At 44.0% G+C, this 25,099-nt stretch overlaps 1 protein-coding gene across 1 annotated transcript in view; it reads right to left on the reverse strand.

Annotated features, from left to right (window-relative positions):
• The window catches only part of LOC144115302 (spectrin alpha chain-like), a 109,504-nt gene that overhangs the window by 12,254 nt on the left and 72,151 nt on the right, over positions 1-25,099 (reverse strand). Inside the window, 11 exon segments of the mRNA XM_077649637.1 lie at positions 310-446; positions 1,053-1,129; positions 2,356-2,614; positions 7,195-7,341; positions 10,039-10,267; positions 13,103-13,416; positions 13,690-13,959; positions 16,750-16,912; positions 17,807-17,910; positions 18,866-19,055; positions 19,934-20,082. Of these exon segments, the coding sequence (XP_077505763.1) occupies positions 310-446; positions 1,053-1,129; positions 2,356-2,614; positions 7,195-7,341; positions 10,039-10,267; positions 13,103-13,416; positions 13,690-13,959; positions 16,750-16,912; positions 17,807-17,910; positions 18,866-19,055; positions 19,934-20,082 (2,039 nt within the window).

A 25,099-nucleotide genomic window follows, 5' to 3' on the forward strand; every position in this document is an offset into this window, starting at 1 on the left:
AAAATCTCTCTCCATGTTTAGGACTTCCAGTAACTGTGGGGGGTGTTGCTGTGAATGTGTTTGCTAAACCATTCCATCTACATTTTTCATTTTGGTTTGCGTTCTGCACAGTCTTCGATTTTTCATGTGAGAACTCGATGCAACAAACACCTGCATGTAACGAATTATTTCGCACTTATCTCGATTCCGTTATATCCAGGTTTAACTGTATATGTAAGAACGAGAAAATAACACCTTTAGCAAGAAGAACTATGCTAAAGCAGAAGGGCATTACCCCAACCAGCAAAATTCTAACCACACAAGGCTTACCGTGTGAGAACATCGTCATGACGCCTCATAATGGCTGCCGTCTGATCATGGTTAGCAGCAACAAGTTGGTCCTTCAGTTGGGTTATGCTCTGAATGCCTTCTTGCTCAAAAGCTCCAAGACCAGCATCAAAGGTTTCCTAGGCAAACATTGCAAAGCAATATTCATCAGCACAAAACACAGTGCACACAACTGACCATACGAAAATTAATGTAACAGTGTCAAGGCATTTCTTTTTATGCTGAAATAAAAAATGAACTTGGCCACAAATAAACAATAATGACACTAGTGCACAGCATGACATATATCAAGGTGCCATTTGCAAAGGCAACACTAAAATTATAAAGCAACAATGCATCACAGATAACTGCCATGACAGCACTGGTTCAACTTCCCAATGAGCATACAAGGGCTCTATGCTGGATTACGAGCCCATTAACTCCTGCAACTGGGCAATCCAAGCCAATGTGCCATCATAGCCCAAAATTTTTTTTCTGTTTAAAACTGACAACTAAGCCTCATTTCCAGACATTTTTCATCTTTCTGTGGAAAGCTTCACGTGAAGAACAATCCAACATACCGAAACATGTCCGCTGCTAGAGAGAAAGCATGTCAGTTCTTTTTGTCAGAACACTATGCCCAAAGGCATGGACAGACAAATGCAATGCCTTTTCTGCAACAGCAGACTGCTAACTACATGTGCAACCATTTTTAATGATTCATTACGAACACCCCATTCCAATACCTGTTTGGTCAGCAAAGTTTGGACAGACGACAGATCTCTGCCAAAATCCTCAGAGCGTACATGAGCTTCTTTGTCAGCTGCAAAAAAAAAAAAAAAAGTTGAACGTAACAAATCTGTTGCAAAAATGCAAAAATGTGACATTGACAAGAAAATAGTCTTAAAAGTCATCTGGCCTATAGCAAAAAGAGCTGCATTACATAACTCAGGAAACACTACAAAAATGGTAGTGTATGCAGATCAGGGCAGGATGAATTATGAAATGATCTGACCGATTAGTTAAAAAAAAACAAAAAAATTAAGTACAGTCAAACCTTGTTATAACAAGCAAGCAAACAGAAAATCAAAAATAAGAAAATCAAAACCTAAGAGCAGAGCAATTTAGTAAGTAAAGCAACCAACTCAGGGGCCCTCACTAGCATGCAGGGAGAGACTTTTTCAGATTTTTTTGCACTGTTTCGATAGTGGTGGTGGTGGCAATTCCAAAAGCTGTAATAGAATACACAGTGTGAAATGCCAAATAGACTGGCTTCTCTGCACTGCATTACCAGCATGCAATGGCAGTGAACCAAATGTAGGTAAATGATTCCGTGCATTACGGCAAGGTTGTGTGTAAAATGGGTATACCAGACAGAAGTGGGTAGCACCACTGCTCTACCACCTCTGCTACAATTAACTTCAGTTGGACAACTGCATCACAGGATATGGCAAGGCTAGAAGTATCCACGCTGCTGCTTCCATGGCGCATGCATCAGCCACACCACCACCACCCGCCATTTGTGTAGCCCGGTGAAGCCTGCCGCTTGCCATCGGGGAAGGCATGGTTTAGTGCTGGAGAGATTGATTATATCTGTTTTAGAATATATGAAGTGAAAATTGCATGTGTTCACCAGGAAAATTTTGAAAGAGTGATTTAGCCAATAACCCTTTACATCCATGTTCTATGCATCAAGGTTCGACTGTACACCCTTTGCCAAAAGTTTAGAGCCCAGGGGGTTTGCTTTCGAGGCACACCGTGAGGCTCATAATGCATCCCCTGCGTTCCAAATCGCCTAAGTTAAAAATATTTTCGGCCCTGCCCCCTCCGATGGGTAGGAATCTCACGAATGCTACAGAAGCCCCACTACATGGCTTAGAAGGAAACCCCCTGGGTTCTGTACTTCTGGCAAAGGCTGTCCTTCCGAGTAATCTGTTGCCCATACATCCAACACACAACACAGGTTCAGTCAGCTGCCCTTCGGAAATTTGGTTTGCAAGCTGATGTCCATCCAACAAGTACTGGGGAAACAAGAAACAGGCAGCTCACCAATCCAGCTCTCAACCACATCGGCTTTCCACATGAACTGGAGGTAGGCAGAGTTGTCCTGGAGCTTGGCCCGGCGGCGAGCAGCACTTGCTTCCAAAGCATCCAATCGTTGCACCAGTTGGTCCAGTCGTTGCTGGATGCTCTCCTTGTGGTGATTTCCTTCCTGCACCAGGCCTTGGCCGGCCGCCACTGTGTCTCCACACCGTTCCCTATGCACCGCAAAGTCTGCCTCAAATGCCTCGTGCTTCTTCAGCAAGCCCTGCAGAAAGCATCGAAATGAAAGGCCATCATGTAGCTACTGTCTGTTCACTACAAGGTAATATTTGCAGCATTTTCACTATGCTCCTGCTGCAGAAGCCTGTATACCCGATTGTATGACTTGAGTTGTGCAAGAAGTGTTGCACAATAACACACATTGCAGCTGTCTGCGCAACACACCTTGGCGCCTTGATGAACTTGACAGTTCAATGATTGATGCAAGCCTTAGGGAGGTGGGGATCAGAGTGAAATTTCTTACTTTTTGTAGTAGAGCAATGAAATTTGGTACGGTTATTGGAAAGTGTGCTGGACGACTAAATACGAAGTTTCATTGTAATGTCAAAACTACTCAAGATATCGAATTTTTATTTGCACCCAACTTGCAGAAAGCCTGGTGTGACCAAAAAACGTAGTAGAAGCCCATAGTGGCTTTTATATTTTACCCAAATAAATAGTTCATGCAGTGACATTCTCCAAATATTTTTATCTACCATATTTTTTTTTTCACAGGGCATAATATCCATGTTTGAAAAATGAGGTCATTATCAACATGCCAATTTAGCGAAAGAGTAAAAAAAAAACTATAGTTATTAAAAATATAGACATGTCACTGCATAGAGATTTTACTAAGTACAGTGCAATAAACCTCATGCAAACCCCACAAGGCATAATTGTTCTATGCTTTCTGCAAGCAGGACAGCCGGCTCAAAACTCACTTCTGAGAAAACTGGCTCCAAAGTTTTGCAAGCACTGCAGATTTATTAGAAAGCACCAGAGCTGTAATATTTTGCATCATTGCTGTCAGGCATCTTTTTGCACCTTTGACTCTTTGTTTGGTGGACTTTGGACGCCTTCTTTAGGTGTTCTTGGTCCTTTTCTTGAGCCCCCTGGACAGTAAGGGCACCACGATGCACACCCAAGGTGGCACACATTGCCGGGTAGGCTCCTTGGCTCCCTGAATTGTACTTCATGACTGCCTCATTTACTGCCATCTCTATCGCAAAAAGCGAGGCATGCTTGTCCTTTGACAGTGCTGACCAAACTTCCATTCAGTTGTGGACACTGCACGAAGGGAGTCACGAATGCTGCATGTCTGCGCTTCTGCCGTCACTGCCGACGACACGAAACGCAGCTCGGGGTGCGCCTGAATGGCGCTACGTTCGGGCGATGATTCGTCTGGTGAATATTCAGCTATCGCATTGTAGCTCGTTGACGGTTGGGGCTCACTCGCAGGCTGCTGCGTGCCCGTGTCACACGATACACCAGAAACAGAGCACACCATCTCTGCCGGCGTCGCCTCCAACATTGCGATCTCTGCTACCGATCCGCGTGGCCATACACAAAGGTGCAAGAGACTCCATTGGCGCGTCGATGGCACAGGGCAACTGTCAGCTTCGCTGCTGGAGTAACATGGTGCAAGATAGCGCGGCACGTTTCCGTATGCTCAGCTGGGTGCTCCGCTTCTCCTGCTGGCCTCCGTCTTTTTCTCACCATAGGAGGCTTGCGGTTCCATTTTCCGAAGCCGTGCTTCGTCGAAAATTTCTTTTCAAATGAGCGACGATCCATTACTAACTTGGGGGCTTTCAGAAATCCGAATCCTGCGTGTCAAATGAAGACTCCGGCGTGGTTTGCGAAGCAGAAAACAGCAGTCCGCTGTGGTTGCCAGCCTGCCCGCTTCCGCAGCAGCAACCAATGGGGAGGCGCCTTTCAGACCGGCAGCCAATTGGACGCCCGCTTTCATCGGAGGGCCCGTGTGACCACCCCTGGCATAACCGCGCTTCTTTTGTGTTTGTGTGACTGTTACAAGATGGCGATGACTGAAGAATTCAGAAACAAAACGGCGGAACTTTGAGCTTTCAAACAATACCAAGATGGCGGCGCTTGGTGGCGGGAAAGACGAGATATGGCTCCACGAACTGCGGTGATTTTTCGCGATTTATAACCATTTTCTCGCCCTGCGCACTGACAAATAATTTTTTTCGGGCACTTTTAGCGAGTTTTAAGCAAAACCATTATGATACAACGTAGATTAGGCGTTGCAGATACCGAAACGTGTGGTTTCCAAAAATAAATTTTTTTCTGTGATTTTCGCGTTCTGATCCCCGCGTCCCCCCTTAAATAATGTAACTGCCTTTCATGGCAACAGCTTCATGTCTGACATTATGTGGGGTTTATGGAACCTGCTGTTGGTAGTGTATGACACTGAGCTATGATGCTGTTACTCCCTACACACTTAAAAGAAAAAAAAACTGATGCATCAGGTGGGCATCGGACTTGCCACTGCAGTGCCAGGGTCCGTCTGCTTTTTTCAGCACAACACATTGTGAAGCCCTTTCCAGTGTATGCATGCCAAGCAAATGGCTCTGTTTCCTCAGTTCATGCATCAATGTTTGTACGATATCCAGTAAGATCGTAAATTGTAAATTGTGGCGTTTAAGGTCCTGAAGTGACACAAGGGCTGTGAAGGACACCGCAGTGGAGGGCTCCAGATTAATTTATACCACATGGGGTTCTTTGCATGCTATGCGAACGAATAGCAGACAGGTGCCTTCAGCGTTTTGCCTCCATAGAAAGGCAGCTGCTGCAGCCAAGATTGAACCCAGGTCCTCCGGCTCAATAGCCAAGCACCCCAACCACTAAGCCACCACAGCAGACATATTCAGTAAGATCATCTCAAGAAACTATGCTTAGCTGCACAACACTGTCAGCACAAGTGGCTCCAAGCTACAGTTGACGACCTAAAATTCGGACACCCGATTTTTTTGGACATGCTTGATTATTCTGAGTTTTTCGCGGCACCGCAACATGGCCCATAGAGCCAACGTATAAGAGCGCCTGAAATTTCGGATGCACCGCAACTGACTGCTAGATTTTTCCGACCTCGTTTGCACTCGCCGCCAATACCTAAGCCACCATATAATGTGTACAGTGGAACCTCATTAATTCAAACTGCAGGAAAGATCGAAAACTTGATCAAATAAAACGAAATTCAAGCTTAAAGGGGGCCTCTTCCGATACTGAAATTCTGTGCGAGTCGGCACATTGCGCCTGCGTGGTTTCGAATTTGTACGGTTCTTGAAAGTCTTCAGCCGCACGAACTTGAAAAGCAGTCAGAGTTCGCGGAACTCACGGCTTTACGGAGACGGCGAGCACGGGAGGAAATGGTGGTGCATTTTAAAGCGAGGTCAGCAAGGTACCCGCGGTAAAATGCACCGCAACCCTGACTTTTCTATCATAAAACCGTAAATAACTGGCGTTTCAATGACATGCAAGGCGCTCCTCATTATATGCAAGGCGCCGCAGAGTGCATATCGCCGAATATGATGCCGATTTTGGCTCTAGTCGCTAGGCCTAATGACGGAAGGCAACGCCGACGGAGCGCTTGCTTCAGCCGTTTCTCGGTTCTTATTGTTTCGCCATCTTCACGTTCTCGTTCTGGGCCCATCATACTGCGGGCACAATGCAGTTCCCCCAGCAGCGTGTTCGCTTTCCCATTTAGACTGTCCCAACGCGTGCGTTCATCGGCGACATGCCGAGGGCAGCACAGCCAGGCCGAGCTCGTGAAACCCGTCGTCTGTGCACGTGTCGCGCAGCGAAATTTAGTCATTAGGAGCTTTAGAATGTGTGCAACACAACTAACCTCATCCTCCAGAATAATGATTTGATTTTCCAGACTGCCTGATTTTTCGGTCGTTTTTTCACGTTACACAATACCAGGTCAAAGACCTGTTTTCCAACTATTTTGCGCCAGAGAAGCTGAACACCAGGCTAGCTTGCACCCATTGGATAACCGGTGGGTTGGCATGTTCCCTTGAAGGGGCTCTGAAACACCTTCCGAGGAGAGTACATCAACTTGCTCAATCACTGCATTGTGTTGTAATGAACACCTGAGCCAAATAATACACTTCTACAAGCAGCAGAGGACCCACAATCATGCGCGAAAGTTGGCAAGCCCTTCCAGACGACATTTTCATGCTCGCATCCTCCTCCGTTGCTCGTATCTACGTATACATGTTGAGAGATGGCTATTGGTTAGATTCTTTCAGATGTCAGGCAGCTAACACGGTCGCGGCCAACAGGCAGCATAGCTCCGACGGGTCAGGAAGCTCTCCCCCGGAGGTGCGGCCAGTGGAGGAGCGCAGACCTTCCAGCGTGCAAAATGTGACGAGAGGAGAGGGAAAGGCATGAAGACGCTGAAATTCAAATTTTGACCACAGATAACTCTTTCTACAAAGCGCATTAAAAAAATTCTTCCTGACAATATTTGTGAAGCGTCATGCTTTAACATCCCAGGCATACCGCGACTTTATTAGAGCCCCTTTAGGCCCTGAAAAATCCCTAGGCAAGCAGTGACAGCTTGGTCTAGCTCTGCAACTGCAATGCTAGTTACCTTGAGCATGCGACCAGATAGTGATGCTGGCTCTGGAAGCCAAAGATATACATTACCTTGTTCCACATCTTCCAAAAATGACTATAACGAGTAACAAGCCAGCTAACACTGCCCACCCCATTTGTAAAAAAGCAACATTTTTCTATTTTCACACTTTCTACACCTTTCAAATCTTTCTACAATTCACTAACCTGTACAGCAGCCATGGTGTCACCACAGTCTTCTACAGAAAGGAGTTGTTGCTTCTCAGTAATCCAGGCCTCTTCCTCTTCTACCTTGGCAAGGAACTGCTGGTACACCAGAGACTCATCCAGCTTGTGGCCGCGGTCACCTGCCATCTAAGTTTACAGAAGGCCGAAAGAAGAGAGTGCCAATTTAGAGATCCACAAATGAGTATGAAGTAATAAAGTAAAAGCTTACTGATTTGAACTTCATGGGGATGCTTAAAAGGTTAAAATTGTACGAAATCAACACTAATAAAAGTGATAAAAAAAATGGTTACATCTAGATGTAGGATAACAGGGAGCACTTATAGTCACAGGTTTGCTTCATGAATAAAAACTTGGCCCAGTCTTTTTCTTTTAAGCATCGCACTGTTCTTACTCCACCCGAGTGTTTCAATGAGCCAGGAGTCTTCATCTTCTTCAAAACTGGAGAATTCAGCATTTGCAACATCTAAGAATATGACGACTATACATTTCCTCCTCCTCCATGTAATTGTCTTTCGAGACAAGCTCCTCATTGACAGATAGTGTGATGTTGCCTTTATCTATACGAGTGCACTCTGAAGGGGTGAAGACAAAAGCTGAGCAAGACCACCTGACTCCACTAGGATGACAGGGTCACCCTATGAAACATCCTGAATTTTTCAAGCCTTTATTCTAGTGACAGATGTAGTCCTTGACTGTTTTCACATTATGTCGGTCTACAGTGTGCTCTTCAGAATGTAGTTCTTTGCAACCGTTTCCCCCCCCCCCCCTTACTTTCAATGACCTGCTGCATAGAAGCAAACTTTTCCTTGAGAGCTCTAGTGAGGTACTTCCTGCGGGATGACATCATGGATAGGACGTCTCAAAGCAACAGAGATCCAATGAGCCAAAAGGCAAACAGTGTGGCCAAGTACAGATCAATGCTGATAAACTTGCATCTGCACTTTGCGTTCCCCGACAGACCAGCCTGGCAAGTGGCAAACTGAACCAACCAAACTTCCAACAGCCTGATAGTTTTGGATTTCAGTTCAATGTATACTTCAAAATTACTACCTGAAGTTAGCTCTTGTACCGTCATCTCTCAGCTGGGAAAGTGACCACTAATGCAAGACAGGCAAGCAGCTATGCCTGTGAGCAGTTAAAATTAGCAGTGACAATAAAACTGCATGAGAATTTATCAATTTTTTACACATGGAGGTCTATGCATCTTGGGGAGACCATGTAACTTACTTCAAATTAATGAGCTTTCACTGTGCAAGAGATGAAAGACATGCAGTGAGGAACATCCTCCTTGTTAATGGAATTCGTGCATAGCTCATTTACAATCCTCTTTGTTGCAGGGGCATTAGCCACATCCAATCCCATAATCACTGCCCCCACATATGCCTGGCAGCACGAGTAAGGGACACCCACCTCTATTTCTCTATTTAAGGACATCCACCTGTCAAGGACACAAGTAAGGACACCCACCTTTTAAGGCTCACGCATTAAAACCTTTATTTCAGATTTCGCCGATGTTTGAATGTCAGAAGTCTCTGTGACCTTGAGGTTGCTCGTGAAGAGCATCCTCTGTCTAACAAGCCTCACCGGTTGCAGCACCAGCCATCGCAAAGCAGTGGCGCATCGCTTAAACACTGCACCATTGCACCAGGAGTGGTACGATTCCCAGCGATCTATCTATGACTGCAAAGTCAAAAATTACTAATTCCACATATATGGGCATTATCCCATTAACACTATCGCGTCATACTGTTAAGGCAGAGCTAAGTTCAATTTTGCCAATTTTTGTCTGAACCTTGCTTGACCCTAAAAAGCCAAGCCTTGACCGAAACTGAAGTCAAAACCAAAGTGCTAGCACACCTAATTCGCACGTGGCCTAACCACACTAAATAGTCCGCAATTTTTAGCCCACTTTTGCATCAGAGATGAAAATATTTTTTTCCTGATATTTTCTTCACTTCCTGACAGACCTCAAGCTGCAGAGACCACCAGCATCCTTATCAGCTCAACTGCTATTGCTAACAAAAGAAAGAGGTCACTTACTTTTGCTCATGGGTGCATTACCAGACCAGATTCAAATGCACTCTTGTATCATTTAAAAGTGTAGTGCAACGATGATGGGCAATTGGGTGATGAATTTAGTACCTATATTTTGCAGAACCCCTTTTACACAGAATTATTAATCATACTGGTTGCTCAATACATGTAACAAGGTGAAAAGTGGTGTTCTACCCATCGGCAGTGTTCGCATTCGGTTCTGGTGTGATGGTATACATGGTGAATATCGAAGTTTTGTGGAATTCATTGTGCAGCAAGCATTTATTAACAATTTTTGTTGAATTTATGCATTGCACAGAAAAAGGATACAGTGAAGCAGTTTCCATGAACCAGATACCTCCTTAACCCCACACAAAATAGTTATATTCCCCAATTAAGTTTCTATGCTCACCATTTCTGGTGTAAACCAAATGTGAAACCTACATTGTTTAGGCCACTCTAATGGCCACACTAACAAATTAAAAAATAAAATAAAGCAGAATCAAAGTCTAAACCAGTGCTATTCATGAATGGTCGATGTCTGACACAGGAAAGCTTTTTGCATGTGAGCGCGTGCATCTGTGCCCAATGGGGAATTGATGCATTGGCCCAGAGCAAGCAGACTTTGATCTCTTGTGTCATAGCTATTACAGTTGTGGTAGTTCATTTGCCACAAAATTATATGTTGCCAGTTACAGTGGATGCAACCGAAGATGCTACGAACTGTCAAACGTAATAATTATTACCTGCTGCCTAAAATAAAAGACAGATCAAATATGTATGCCCCACCTGCTTCAATTCCCGCCAGGAGAGCTCCAGGGTTTGCAATCGCTGCTCAATTTCTGGCACGCCCAAGTTAGACTCGGCCATGAGTTTATGACCAGCTTCCTGGACGGCCTGAATAGCAGGCTCATGAGCACCCAGCTCAGACTCCAAACGCTTATGCTTTTTTCGCAGATTCTGCACACCAGTCAGGTCGCGCCCGTAATCATCCGATCCCACTAACAGCTTCTTTTCTCTGAAAGTAGGTAAAAAATATTGTGCACATGAGGACACTTGTTCTTGCACACAGGATGATGCTAAGACATTTTTAGCATACGGGAGACGCAATAGCGGAGAAATATACTGGTTTATTGGGCCCCTCTTGCGCATGCGCAGTGGCATTGTCGGGGTCAGAGGAGCCACTCGCATGCGCAGGAGGGGCCGGTATGCTAAAAACATCCAATATTTTAAGTATTCATGATATGATGAAATAAGCTGAACTATGACTTCTCACTGAAACTGGCATATCTGAACAACCTTCAAACAGCTCATTAACTATACATTTTTTTTCATCATCAGATGTTTACTAATAAAATAAGAAAAAAAAGGCATGCGTCAGCTACATTAAGGTGGGAAGAGTGTGTAAATAGATTCTGTGGCCAAAACCAGTGTGTAAATGACATTCAAGTAGCGAAAAAATTCAGTATCTTATTTCCAGTGGAGTCAACACTTGTGCATGTGCCTTCTAAAAAGCTGGTTATGTCACTTGAGCAAGTTCAGAAATAAGGATAGCTTGAAATATCAATGCCTCCTCCCAATATTCATACATGGCAAGTATGCAGCCACATACATGACACACATTGCTCACCATACCTAAATCTTGCATATTTTTAGGCATGTGCGAATAGTGGTTTTTGGTTCGAAGCGAAGAGGAATTTTCTTTGAATAATTTTTGAGCGAATATTTTGACTTCTTGGTTTGATTTACTTTATGGGGTTTAATGGTTTAACGTCCCAAAGCAACTCGGGCAATGAGGGATGTCGTAGTGCAGGGCTCCGGATAATTTCGACCACCTCGAGTCAAAAACAAATTCCGCATTGCTACTGCCATCCGTTGTGGGTTCAAATAAGTTGACTTCGCCGGAGACTCACTAGTAGGACACACTGCACCCCAGAAGATAGATCAAGGCAGATTAATGGGGGAATTAAGGTGGAAGAGTTAAAGAGGCTCTGAAACACCTTCCGAGGAAAGTACATCAACTCGCTCAATCGCTGCATTGTGTTGTAATGAACACCTGAGCCAATAATACACTTCTACAAGCAGCAGAGGACCCACAATCACGCACGAAAGTTGGCGAGCCGTTCCCGGCGACTTTTTCATACTCGCACCCTCCTCAGTTTCTCGCATCTACGCATACATGCTGAGAGGTGGCTACTGGTTAGATTCTTTCAGACATCAGGCAGCTATCAAGGCCGCGGCCAACAATAAGCCGCCTAGCTCCGGCGGGTCGGGAAGCTCTCTCCCGGAGGAGGGGCCGGCGGAGGAGCGCCTACCTTCCAGCGTGCAAAAAGTGACAAGAGGAGAGGGAAAAGCGCGAAGACGTGGAAATTCGAATTTTGACTAGACAACTCAGCTTCTACAAAGCGCATTAGAAAATTTCTTGCTCGACAGTATTCGTGAAGAGGCGTGCTTTAACATCCCGGCCATACTGGAGCTTTATTAGAGCCCCCTTCAGAACCCCTTTAAGCGTTTATTGTTTTATGTCGCGAGCGCGCTGCGATTCCATCCCGTGGGAAACTAGAAAGTGCAGCAGTGGGATGTGCAACATGAAGGGGGGGTACGTGTGTAGACCCGTGTTTGGAGGTTACTTTCTCTAGGCCATCAGGGGCTGTAGGTTGAGGGATAGATTTTTCACGCGGCAGTGAATGATAATAGCAGTTTGTCCAATGTAGGTAGCGCACTTCGGCAATGAAATTTGCCTGGCTCTTATTTTTTTTCCATTGCTCGGCTATTTCTAAAAATTAATTTGAAAATTTCTGCAGTCCCAGCATCTCCAAATTAACAATGTTTTACTATATGCTTTTTGTGGCTTAATCATTTTTGAACGGAGAAGTCCGCAATGCTCGTTTGAAACTTTTTTCTCTCAATATGACACCCAGTAGTCCCTTCTGTACAGCATCATTGCTGGGCGCTTGCTGGCAGGCGCATGTATCCTCTGTCAAGGCTCGAGTTGTTCGCATCATCCCAAACCGTAATGTATTCTATCTACATAAAGCCCTCTGGACGAGGCATTTTTACAATTAGTATTACCACAAAATTCAGATCAACCTCAATCATATAATAGACATTCTAGTGTATCTGCAAGGTGCCATCTACCAGGAGTGTTCTTAGAGCCTGTAACTTTTTTTTTTTTATTGCAGCACGGCTGAAACATGAGAACCTTGCGATTTAACAAAGTTTTCAATGCAAGTATGACTGCTTTGAGATTCGACTGTAATCTGAAGTGTGAAGCATTTTAATAGTCTTTTCCACAACTTTCAATTGTAGTAGCACTTAATTCAAAATGTGCCCCTATGTTTACTTAACGCACCAATACAAGCATTTTCAATGAATACAAGCATTTCCAATGAATATAACTCATCTAATTTACTGTGGCCAGCTGCACCTGTTAGACTACACGCAGACTTCTCAAAGGCCATTGAAATTCATGCAACAGCTATGCATGCGATTAGCCCTTTAAAATTCAATGGACCCCAATCGCAATGGCCATTAAGATTGCTCATGTGCCAATTTTAGTATACATTACATATTTATAGTTATTTTTTGCTCTGTTGACTGAACAATGCCACAGTGCAAGGCTCTCGATTAACCCACACTCAGAGGTTTTTTTCTCTTGTCTCCATCAAAATGTCACCACCAAGGCTGAAACTGTGGACCTCACAGCAACTTAGTGGTTGTGGGAGTCTAGTGGCATTGAAAGGCCTCATGACACACCATATTATCCAAACAATCTTGCAATTCATAAACACTTTTCCAACCAAAACTTGAAGCTTTTGGACCAAAAGTAAGAATGCAGGCACAAAAGACATACTTGATCCAGGACTCTTCATCTGCGATGTCGCGGAAGAACTGGTGCAAGGTGTTGGCCTCATGCAACTGAGAACGGCGGTAGGCGGCTAAAGTGCGCAACCGCTCGTAACGCTCATTTATAGAAGAACGCTTCTCCTGAATGGGGCCGGAGTGAAACTGGCCCGAGTCAACCAGGGAGTCCGCAAGCGCATTCAAGTCCTTGACCCTGTCTTCGTGGGCTAGAATGTCAGCCTCAACCAGCTGGTGTTTCTTGGTAAGGTTCTGTACAGATGCCAGGTCCTTGCCGCTGTCCTCACTTTTGAGTAATGATTCGACCTGCATCAAAACCACACGCGCCATTGAGCACATGTGCTGAAGTATACTTGTCCCCAAACAATTCACTGCCCACAATGCAGAGAATTCTGCCAACAAGCAATCAATTGTTGATTGACATTACAATGAAGCTCAGAGCCAAATAAGCAATCACAACAAATGTTCAATGATTCAAAGCCTTCTAATGTTAAGACGCCATGCAATAAGGATCACTGTGTATACCTCTTGCCTCTTTATGAGGCAAGGGTATGCACATGAGACGTGTAAATCATTTACCTCTCCAAGCCAGAAGTCGATGTCTTTGACAGCAGCATTGAATGTTCTCTGCTTGTTGGCCTCCTTGAGCTTCATGCTCTTCTCCGACGACTTCGTAGTCAGATGCTCCCACTGGTCAGCAATAGAACCAAGACGAGCTTGTACTGCATCTTCTGAACCGGCACACTTCCGCTTGTCAATAAGGTTTTGGCCCATAGCAAGAACTGCCTGGATACGATCAGCATTGGCAGCCAGCTCTGCTTCAAATGCTTGGTGCTTCTTGTGCTTGCTCTGCATTATTAACAGCAAAAAACCATCATGCAATGCCGGCAAAGAAATAATAATGTACAGTTCTGTGAACAGTTGCCCAAGCCCACTAAGGAGACAATAACACTGCTTAAATGCACTATTAGGCAGCTAAACTATTTCGCATAGTAAGGTACCTTACGGTGCTTGCAACTGTGCAGTGCACTTGTAAGCGGGTAATTTCGGCAAGGATGCAATTTTCAAAAACCTCACGAATTCCCTATTGACCAAAACAGTGTTTACGAACATAGGGGGCACTCACGGATGTCAGAAGCTACCAGAGCCAGCTGGGGGTATCGTTCACACAATCGTCTGCTACCGTGCGCGGTTCACTTCACTTATGTCTGAGAACTGCTCTTCAGGTTTAGGTTTATAGGGGTTTAACTTCCCAAAGCGACTCAGGCTATGAGAGACTCCGTAGTGAAGGTCTCAGGAAATTTTGACCACCTGGGGTTCTTTAACGTGCACTGACGTCGCACAGCACACGGGTCTCTAGAATTTCTCCTCCATCGAAATTCGACTGCCGCGGCCGGGATCGAACCCGCGTCTTTCGGGCCGGCAGCCGAGCGCCGTAACCACTCAACCACCACGGCGGCCGAACTGCTCTTCATGTACAGCTATTTAGGCTGTCTAGTTTGACCAGCTGCATTAGCGAGCAAATGTAGCGCAGGCAGCAGAACATCGGACTTCACAAGAAGCTTGTTCGATTCGGAGAAAAACCCAGCTGACTCAGCACCTCTGGGGGTATGTCCGGCCTCACAACACTCATTTATTGCGACGCTACAAAACAGCTTCAAAATTACTTTTTATACTTTGTCATACTCATCACAGCACTGCTAACAAACGGCTGCCTTCATGGGTGCACTGTGAAAAGAGAAAAATATTTCGAAAAGTCTAGCTTGCATGTGTTTGACTGGGATGCAATCCCACCCTGTACCCCCAACAAGGGGAGGCTCCCACATGCACGTACCACGGTGTTTTGAAACTAAACCGCCTTTCAAATAATGTGTCAATACTTTCACTTTCAGTTCTAGAATGTACCTTAAAAACCTGCAAATAATAAGAGGTTTCTTTACACATTTTAGCATGTCAAATTTCCACAGTTAATATATGCAAATCCAAACAATTTTCGGCCAAATCCGCAGTTCCGGTCTCATTATTATCGAGCGCCATCACCATGCTCCAAGTGAAAGGAGGCGCTATCTAGCGGTTGCTAGGTCGGTAGTTTCGATTTCGTTGCCATTTAACTACGCTAACCTCACCTCGCAACGTCCACGCTATAGAAAGCAAGACTATCGCACCTCACATGGTATCAGGACCACGAAAGCAGCACTCTGCTGCTTTTAACAGGAAAGTAACCACAGCTACTGAAAGCATAGGCACAGCGTCAAGCGCTGCTACATGGTCTGGATGAGGTAGGGAGAGTCTGCAGTTATTGCCGCCGGACACTGGACTCTTCAGCCATGCTGTGCAGTTGGATCGCGGGAGCTTCAGCCAGCATTCCCGAGAGCTCGCCGGTTGTGATTTCAAGAAATGCGGGATATCTAACGTGCTCGACTGTACAGATGATGTATTTCTATGGAAAGTTAACTCTGACAAGGGCCTCTCAGAGGACGGCACACCCGATGACAATGATCAGTAAAGCTCAGACTATGGACAGTTCCACATGTATGCTGAAATTGTCTGCGCATGCTCGCAGCCTGGGGATGAGAGTAGGCACGAGCACAGCGCCCATATCTGTACCTGCCAGATATTTGACGCCCACACTACACACACCGTACATGAGTCTTATCCGACGTGCCGGCTTACACAAATAATTGGCAGACAATTTGCTTCCGCGACTTCTGCAACGAGTCTTCCAGCTGACAGCCTTTCCTTACTCTCATTATATGCAGATGAAAACTTTTCTGCTGTTTTTGCTATTCCCAAATTATGCCTCTCATTTTATGAGTCTGTATTATATGCGGGTTTATATTCAGAACGTCCAAAATCAGGCTCAACTTAGAACAGTGCAATATAAAATGCAATGCCTGTATATCCAAAGTTATGATGCAGTCTTAATAAGTCAAAAGACTCAAAACTAATTGCAATAAGCATGAATGAATCCTTTACTCAAATGTTCTACAACACCACCGAAAGTGTAGAATATTTATAAAGTGTTTACAGGCCTCCAAAAATGTGCTACCATGCTATCCATTTAGAAATCATTGCATTGGCTCATCTTTCACTTTTACATCACCTTCATTCCTGTCCCTTCACTCTGCCCTCAATATGCACATATCGCATACAAGTGCATCATAGGACATTTAGCTGAAAGACTCCTGAGCAGACTGCTGCAACAAACATGTCACCTATATGTTGTTTGTGACCAGCTTATCGATAAGCTCATGTCCCACAGCGGAATGTAGAGAGATTTATTCCAAAACATCAGTACTGAATGCAATATGCAGTGAAGAAACGAAGGCATGGAAAATGTAAATGCCTACTCTAGTCACATTAGAGCAGTGCCTCCCTACCTCAAACACTACACTAAGATACTGCAAGATGGCTTGCAAGATGGCTTATATGTTTGAACGACTGAATTAAGGTGATAGGACTAATGATAAGACAGTCCTGCTCGTGAGTACTTAAGGTATCGAAAAAAAAAAAAAATGGTGCACAACAGGCCTTAAAATGTGTAGTAATGCGTAGTGGTAAGAAGACGAGCAGATACCATGCTGAAGCAAAAAGCCGTTCTGTCAGGACAGTAAACAGCATACAGTAGCCGAAATTCACCTGAATGTTAGCTGGGTCCTTGTAAGATTCGTCCATAGCCATTTGCAATTTTTCTGCAATCCAGTTTTCAATTTCATCCGCATCTCTGCTAAACTGCTGCAGGGTCTGAGACTCTCCAAGTCTAGATCGCTTCTCAATCAGGGCTTCTTTGAGGTGCTTCCATCTGCCAAAAAAGAAAGCATTTGAGATTCATTTTCTTAGTCTGATGAAGTTTTGTAACCACAGGACTTAATGGTACTTAGTGCTTGACGCTATTTATGATATGTTAAAAGCATATGGCATATAGCAGATGCAGCGACAATTCATTCAACCACAAATGTGCAACCAGCACGATAGCCAATGTTGATCCCTGGCCATACAAAAAATTTCAGGCATAAATTAGTCTGAAATTATGCAGCCTTTGTTTAACTGGCTCTTAATATCTTCATATGGCTTGATTGGAATTAAATTTGCCACAACATCTGATTTGCTCCTGACAACCTTTACTGCTAATGTAAGTTAAGAACCCTTTTTCAACAGCTGTAAAGTGTAACAAAACCTGCTCACAATCAATTACCAAACCATTTAAAGATTTGTGCAGTACACAGTTCAGCCCTGTCCCAAGAAACATCAATACAACAAACTAGCAGATGCAGAAAATGAAACAGTTTGGCTGGCTGGCCATGGTCGATTTCAATGGGTGTTATAATTCCACAGAAAAAATAAATGCACCAGGTCTGATACTGTATTGATTATAAGGTTTTTTGGCTGAGTGCTTTTTTTGTGATGTTCACCCATGAAAAGAAGGTTACTGTGTCTTGCAATCCAGAAATAGAAAGGAAATGGCACCCAATTAAAATGAACACGTCAGAGTACCTACTGAATGCCTGAATTTAATAAGACTGCACAAATATGCTTGGGCATGCTTTGGCCTGAAGCATTTTTCCTTCGCTAAATTTTTTTACATATGCCAAAGCTATTTAGCACTTAATAAAATAGTACACTGCTAACTCACTTTTCTTGTTTTCGTTTTTCCAGTATATCATGTTGCCAGAAAGGTATCTGTACAAGTACGCACCTGTTGAGCACTTGCTCTTTCTTGTCCTTGATGTCGTTGCCGGCATAATGGTCAGAACTGACCAGCTTGTCAGCCAGAGCAGCCAGAGCAGCTATCTTCTCCTCCTAGAATGTGTCCAGCAATGCACCCTTTTGAAGTTTGCATACTTGCACACACAAACACGTGCAAAAAAAATTATTTTCAACAGAGCAGTTGAGTTTACCAGTGCATAATCTTGCACAATATACCTGTCATGGCCAAAATGTGGGACAGTGTGCGCGCACAGGCACACACACACATATACACAAAAACAGCAATGATAAACCCAAAATACATGGCTGACTGAGAACCTCAAGTTAAATGAATGCCAAGAATGGCAATTATGAATTATGGCTCATACTGTAAGCAAAAGTAGCATGATAATGCTGCATCATCAAGTCAACCAGCCCAGTGATCATTTTACTTGAAATGTTATCACAAGTACTGACATTAGAATAGCTGAATACATAATTTGTCCCACTAAACTTTTCACCTTGGCTTTCTCCCGTTTCTTTGCCAGAGACACCAGACCTCACAGAAAGCATGTGCATGGCCACAACTTCCATGCAGAGACATGAATAAAATTCCCTAAGAATGCCTGTAAGTGTGCATGAGCGTAATGTACAGTGCCCAATAAGAGGTCATGAAAATGAAGTCTGATCAGTAGTAAGGCTATGCCTTACAGAAAATACCTCTTCCTAACACAGTGGTATTGCATGCTTTACATGTTAGCTGTTCTTCACAGCAAAAATTACGGTACTACAGAAAATGAAGGACGAGATACCGCTCATGGAAATTCGAAAGATAGCAAAATTTTTCCAGACAAGCTGTTTTTGAGACATAAATTGCAGCAAGATGAGATCCTTAAGGATGCGATTATTTTGCCCATTCTATGAATATTTGAGAGCCACAAAATGGGAAACAATTTCTTAAATGCTTTTCTTTTAATGTTCTTTAATTCACTAAGCTTTTTCACTCTTAAAGACTAAGCATGCCCACCAGACTAAATAATCCTAGCTCTGGCAGCAAACACTACTTTACCTGTGCACCAATGGCCTTGTCAAAGTCCTCATGCTTTTTGATCAGGGCTTCCACATTGTCACCACCCATATCATCAGAGCCAAGGAAGGCCTCACGGCTGGCCATCCAGTTTTCAGCTTGCTCACAGTCACGGTAAAAGAGCTGCAGGTCCAGACACTGGTCGACCTTGACCCGCCGTGCAATCCAGGCCCTGCCAAAATGAAGTACACAACTTGTATCAACCCAACAAACAAAGAATGAAAGAGAATATCACTAAACAATGATCTGGCCACAACAGTTCCACTAGAATATGCGACACCCCAATAAGCAATCTTGTTTTCTTACAGCTGTGAAAGACACCTGTGTTCAGCAGGACCCAATGATCAGATGAAGAAAGACAACCTACTGTCATAATCAGTGATGACCCTCTTATAACTGCTCAGTGGAGGCATCTGGAACCATCCAGAAATTAACAGGTATGCAGCTCCACACAAATTCAACGGAATGCCTGCTACATAAACTGCAACAGCTAGTAAAAGTGCCATGTGTCTTCCTGGGTTTGAGGACTTCATAAAGTTGCATACACATTGTTTCATATGCATTAGATGAAGTAGCCTCAAGATTACTAGTAAAGCCCATCTTACCACTAAAATGAATTTAGTAGCATACAAGAGAAAAAAATAAAATCACTGACCCTGACCACCCTCAAGATCCTGGTTTATAGAAACAATATGAGTACTGGTAAAGTAAGTATTGTAAGGTATGTGGAGTCAAACACACTGAATGTGCACTGGCACATGGACATTACAGCGTTTTCCATTTAAAATAGAGGTGGAAAGCAAGAGCAAAAACATCAATGTGCTGTGCATGGCACTGTTAAGATTTACAGAGCCATAAATACTAGCTGCCGAGACTCAACCAAACCTCAGCAAGAATTGTAAATAAAAGTTCAATTTTGACTATTTTTATAAACAGCAAAAAAAAAACTTTTACTGAAATATAACTGTCCACTCTGAGAAGAAAAAAAATCTAATAATCGCAATTGCAAAAGTATTGAAAAAGCTATGCCTATCTAAAACGGCAACCCACTTTTCCAACTCTTTGCGAGCCTCAGTCATCATGTCAAGCTTCTGCTGAATCTCGACACTTGCATAATGGCCATTCTGAAGCAGCTGTTGTCCAAACATCTCAAAGGCCTGGAACGTTCCAGCACGAGCGTCTATTTCGGTGCGATGCTCCTGCAGACAATGAATCCACAAGATTAACATACGCAATTACTCCAATTACATGAAAAATGGAATACAAATGAAAAAAAAAAAAGCCCGGGTCACAGCATTAGAAACACGCTTCCACTCTGCAAAATCAGAAGTGAAGTTATATAAAAGCAAAATAAGACCAACTTCAAATGCCACAGCTGGTGTCCAATTAACATCTAAAAGGTCACACTTTTAAAGGGGCCCTGCAACCTGGGTATGACTCAGGTGGATTCTTAATGGCACACAGATTCATATACAAAGAGAACCACAGTAAGTGGTGCACACAAGTGAAAGTTACTCAATAAGAAAATCGAAAACATATAGGCAAACAAAACGCTGCCCCCCACCTAATTGTTGCAAGGCTTCGATCTCGGATTTCATTCTCCTAATAAAAAGACTGTTCAAAGCAGAAAGCCTATCTGCACAAAAGTAGAATCCATCGAACTATAGTTGCCTGTTCACTGGAACTGTCTTTTGCGCAAAGTGACAGTGTCATTTCCATGGCTACAGCCACCATGAATGTTCACAGTGCCTTGTTTGTCCAACTCAAAACATGAGTCTACAAAGGAGCAATGCAATGCTCAAAAGAAAAAGCAGCATTTTACTGGCATCGGACTGACATACTGTATCTCAGTGCTGCCAAAACAAACACAGGTCGCCCACGTCAGAAGTGCCGTAATGTGCAGAGGAGCAGAGATGCCAGAGATGAAATATCAGCATCAAGCCAGCTAAACACTGTGCTTTAGCCTATACATCAAGAAAAATCGAAGTGGTGCTTTAATCCTCCGTACAACAATGAAACCAGTAACCATCCAGTCACTGCAGATAAAAGGGGAAGGTGTGAGCATGCAGCTCATTGGCCCTGTCAAATCAAAGCCGTTTTGCTTCCAACTAGCTATTGCTAAAGCAGAATACAGTAGAACCTTTGCATAGTAAAGTCACTCTGACCAGAAAAAAAATCTACATCAGTCGGTGACTGCATGGCTCCGAGAATGCTGTCCGATTACTAGCTGCTTACTAAACACAGTGTTGGTTTATAAAGAAAACAACTCCGAAAAGCTTTCCAGCTTGCTTGAACCATCCCATTATGTGCTAATAATTTTTCAGTCATCACATTTTAGTTATATTTTTGGTTTTGTTTGTCTTTCAGAAGTACCGCATTTACATGAATACAATGCAACTAAGAATATAACGAGAGTTTGAGGCCACAGAATATGATACTGTGTTCACCAAAGCTTTGGTTTTCATGTGGAGCCAGAGTCATTCAAGAGAAAAAATGTGCGACACAATCAAGCGCAGCAAAACTGGCCCTGCAGTGCCACCGCATCTCTGCTTCTTGCCGCCACTGCCTCTTGCTTCGCACTGTCCAGTGCACGAATGTTCGCCCTTTGCCACATCGCCAGCAGAGTACAGTGGTTCGCAGCCCTGTCTAGAGCGTGCCGACAGTGCTCTGCAGAGCAAGTCCGCGCCACCTTAAGTTAGGCTCTGGGTTTGAGCCATGTGTCCCGTGCGCATGTGTGGCAAAAACAGAGGGATGCCTGTTCATCACTCCAGCCACCACCTTGAGAGTTCGTTTCGTGCCACCAGTACTGCGCTGCCTGCATTTGTGACGCTGTGATGGTGGCCAGGGCGTCGTCATGCCGCCATGTTTTACGAGTGCAACGAGACGGGCAGGCAAGCAAGCACGAGTGATAGCGGATGATCGCGCGTTTCCGCATGCGCACCATTCGCCGCGGCCATAATGTCTTTCAGCATGTATCTGTGCTGCGTATTTAGCTACGAGGGATGGTGCATTTTGCGTCTGCTCAGACTGGCCAACTTAGCTGCCTCTGGGGCTTCTTATGCCGCTGCAAGTGCAGCTAACCTATGGACAAGACAAACAGGCACCGAACAACCAACTAGGCCCAATTCTCGCACTCTTAACCTGGTGCGTGTTTGAAACATGCAATCACCCACTATCACTTGCACTTGCTTCTGAAATGTGCAATCACCCGCTATCACTTGCACTTGCTTTTGAAATGTGCAATCACCCGCTATCACTTGCACATGCTTCTGAAATGTGTGATCACCCAATATCACTTGCTTTTGAAATGAGTGATCACCCGATATCACTCGCTTTCGAAATGAGTGATCACCCGATATCACTTGCTTTCGAAATGAGTGATCACCCGATATCACTTGCTTTCGAAATGAGTGATCACCCGATATCACTTGCTTTGGAAATGAGTGATCACCCGATATCACTTGCACTTGCTTGCCTAGCCGCCTCGTGATTCGCATGAAGCGAGTTGGTTTTCCTGCCACTGTTACATATCATTCAGCGCGGCCCTGGGGGCATGAAGCGCATGCACTGAATGGAAATGAGGCCGAGAACCTACGAGCAGGCGCCACCTTATTTTGACTGCACATGCGCATGGGACACATAACTCAAACCCAGAGCCTATCGTTAGATGGCACTGACTTGCTCTGCAAAGCACCGTCGGAGCGCTCTAGACAGGGCTGCTCACCACTGTACATAAGTTCTCTACTCCTCACTGCATATTTACTCTTTCCTTTCTCAGTGGCCCGCGCTGCCTTCCTTCCGAAGTTCATTGCTAGCTTTAGTACTTTATTTTTTGTTTTTACTCTTGCGTTCCACGCACTTTGCCTCACGGCTTCAAGGCCTTCCAAAAAGTTTGCTTCTCCTTGCAGTTCATGAGCCTGGCTGTTAAGCTATCTTAAAGAATGCTGTTTTGTCATCTTCTACACATGTCTGCCTCTTAATGTTGGCCTAGAGATTGCGCCATAACATGTCTGTGGCTCTGGGATGTCCTAGACAGCACGCATGCCGCCATGTCATCATTTTGCAAGAAGTATGTCGCCATGGACAGACGCTCTTTACTACAACCATTTATTAAAGTAATATAAACGAAAAAAAAAATTTGAAGCCGAAATGTAGCCAAAGTTTCACTTTGCTATAACAGAGTTTTTACTACATGAGAGTTTACTATAGCAGGGTTCTACTGTATACAGACATTAGAGAGCAGTTGCAGGTGCTTTCTGTAAGGTCCCAGAATGTGTAAAATAAGCATGACAAACCTCTGAAGTAGAGGGATAAGGCAGTGCCTCTAGCAGTGCTCTTTGCATTACATGTTTTGTAGCAGATTTTTCTTTAAGGCACACATGATCATTCTGTTAGCCCAGAGCACAACACTGCAACATAATTTGCCACACTTACAATAAAAAAATTCACAATACCCTCAAAATTTACTGTTCTTGGGTGCCCATACACTGATGTAAGGAATGTTATATTTGAAAACCACTGCTTAGCAGCAACACAGTCCTGGCACCTCACCTTCTGGAACTAATTAAGATATCAACTACCCCAATTTCAGCATTATGACTGATGCTAACAGCATTAGCATGTACTTTATGCACCAACAAAAATGAAGTTATTCAGTTTTTGTTGCAGGGCCTCTTTAACACCCATGCCACACAGGCACAAGAAATGACATTAAAGCTGAATGCTTGAAGTTCATCAATGCCTTCATTTTCAAAGCTGTCGTCATGAATTATACAGTCAAACCTCGTTACAGTGAACAGTGATATTTCGAATTATTGGCTATACCAAACTGTTCCTAAATATTTGCAACAAACACATGCATTTCTTACCCTAGGCATCGAACACGGTTTTCCATAAAACGGATATATGTCAAACTGCCAAGCACCAAGCTGTGCCCAATCGTATGGCAGGCAGCACGCTTTGCCTCACTACACGGGTGACTAGTGGTGTAGCGGCAAGCGTTATTTCCACAGTTCACGCTTTATCTTGCTTTGCTAACAGCGCCACAGAAATAGCGGCGCAGAAAGCTGGTAGCCAGATTGACGGCATCCGTCTGCGCCTTTGGCACCCATTGAGAGTGCCCTGGAACCAGTGACAAGGTCGGTTGTTGTAGCTTTCCAGCAGCTATTCTCTGCTCACGCCGACTATCAGGGAGTGCAGGTGATGAAAACTGCAATAGCTTTCGTCCTGGCATTAGAATTTTTACACGACACCACTGTAATGCGAGGCAGCCACCTTAGCTGGCATTTATTTGCCGCCGCCGCGGGCTGCGGTGCTGTGCGGCGAAGCCAACTTGACTAGCGTTTGCTGCTCAGTTTTTTGCGGCCCCCGCAATCGCTGCGAGCAACTTCAAAACGGTGCCAAAGTTACGGAACAGGTCTCTCCCGGTTGCCGTTCTTTCACCAACTGAATTTAGCTTCTCCATCGCTAGTTTTTTGGTGACATTTTATACTACAAATTTCGGCTATATCAAACTATTTTATGATTTTTTACCAGTTCGCTATAACGAGGTTGCACTGTATTGTCACATGCCACAATGAAAATGTATTAAAACTGCTTAAAAACGGCCACCCAAAAAAAGTATTCATAATCTCAAAGCACCAATATTGTTATCATTGAAATTATCTGGAAGAAAATGGCACTGTTTCTGCTACTATATATATGAACTTTTCCATAAAAACTGCACCTTTTGCGTTAAACATGGCATCGAGATAACTTGTCCGACCGAAAGTTCACTTATTTGCCCTTTGACAGGGTTTTTGAAACAAAACAAATACCCTGCTCTACATGAGCAGATGTGATGATCATACTTGCTTTAACAGTAAATAAAGAATGAATTCATCAAAATGTGCATGACATATAATAAGTTCTATCAAATTTATCTACTATATGGCACCCCATGAATGGAGTACAAAATTAGAACATTAGGCTGTCATTTTTAGTGCCTGTAGAGCACAGGTACTGGTGCCTTGATTCACCAACAACAGGAAAAATTTAACATTTGCATTTCCAAGACAGAGGCACGAGAGAGAGCAGCTTTTAAAAAAAGGGGGGGGGTTATCTGATATGCCAGGGGTCATATATTGTAAATTTTGTTTTTTGCAATTCCTTTTTCTTCCTTTTCATTGGTCAGCCCAGCCTTCAATACGACAGCCAGCCACTATACTCGCGGACAGC

This window comes from Amblyomma americanum, chromosome 1, assembly GCF_052857255.1.
Source record: "Amblyomma americanum isolate KBUSLIRL-KWMA chromosome 1, ASM5285725v1, whole genome shotgun sequence".
In the NCBI taxonomy this organism is placed as follows: domain Eukaryota; kingdom Metazoa; phylum Arthropoda; class Arachnida; order Ixodida; family Ixodidae; genus Amblyomma; species Amblyomma americanum.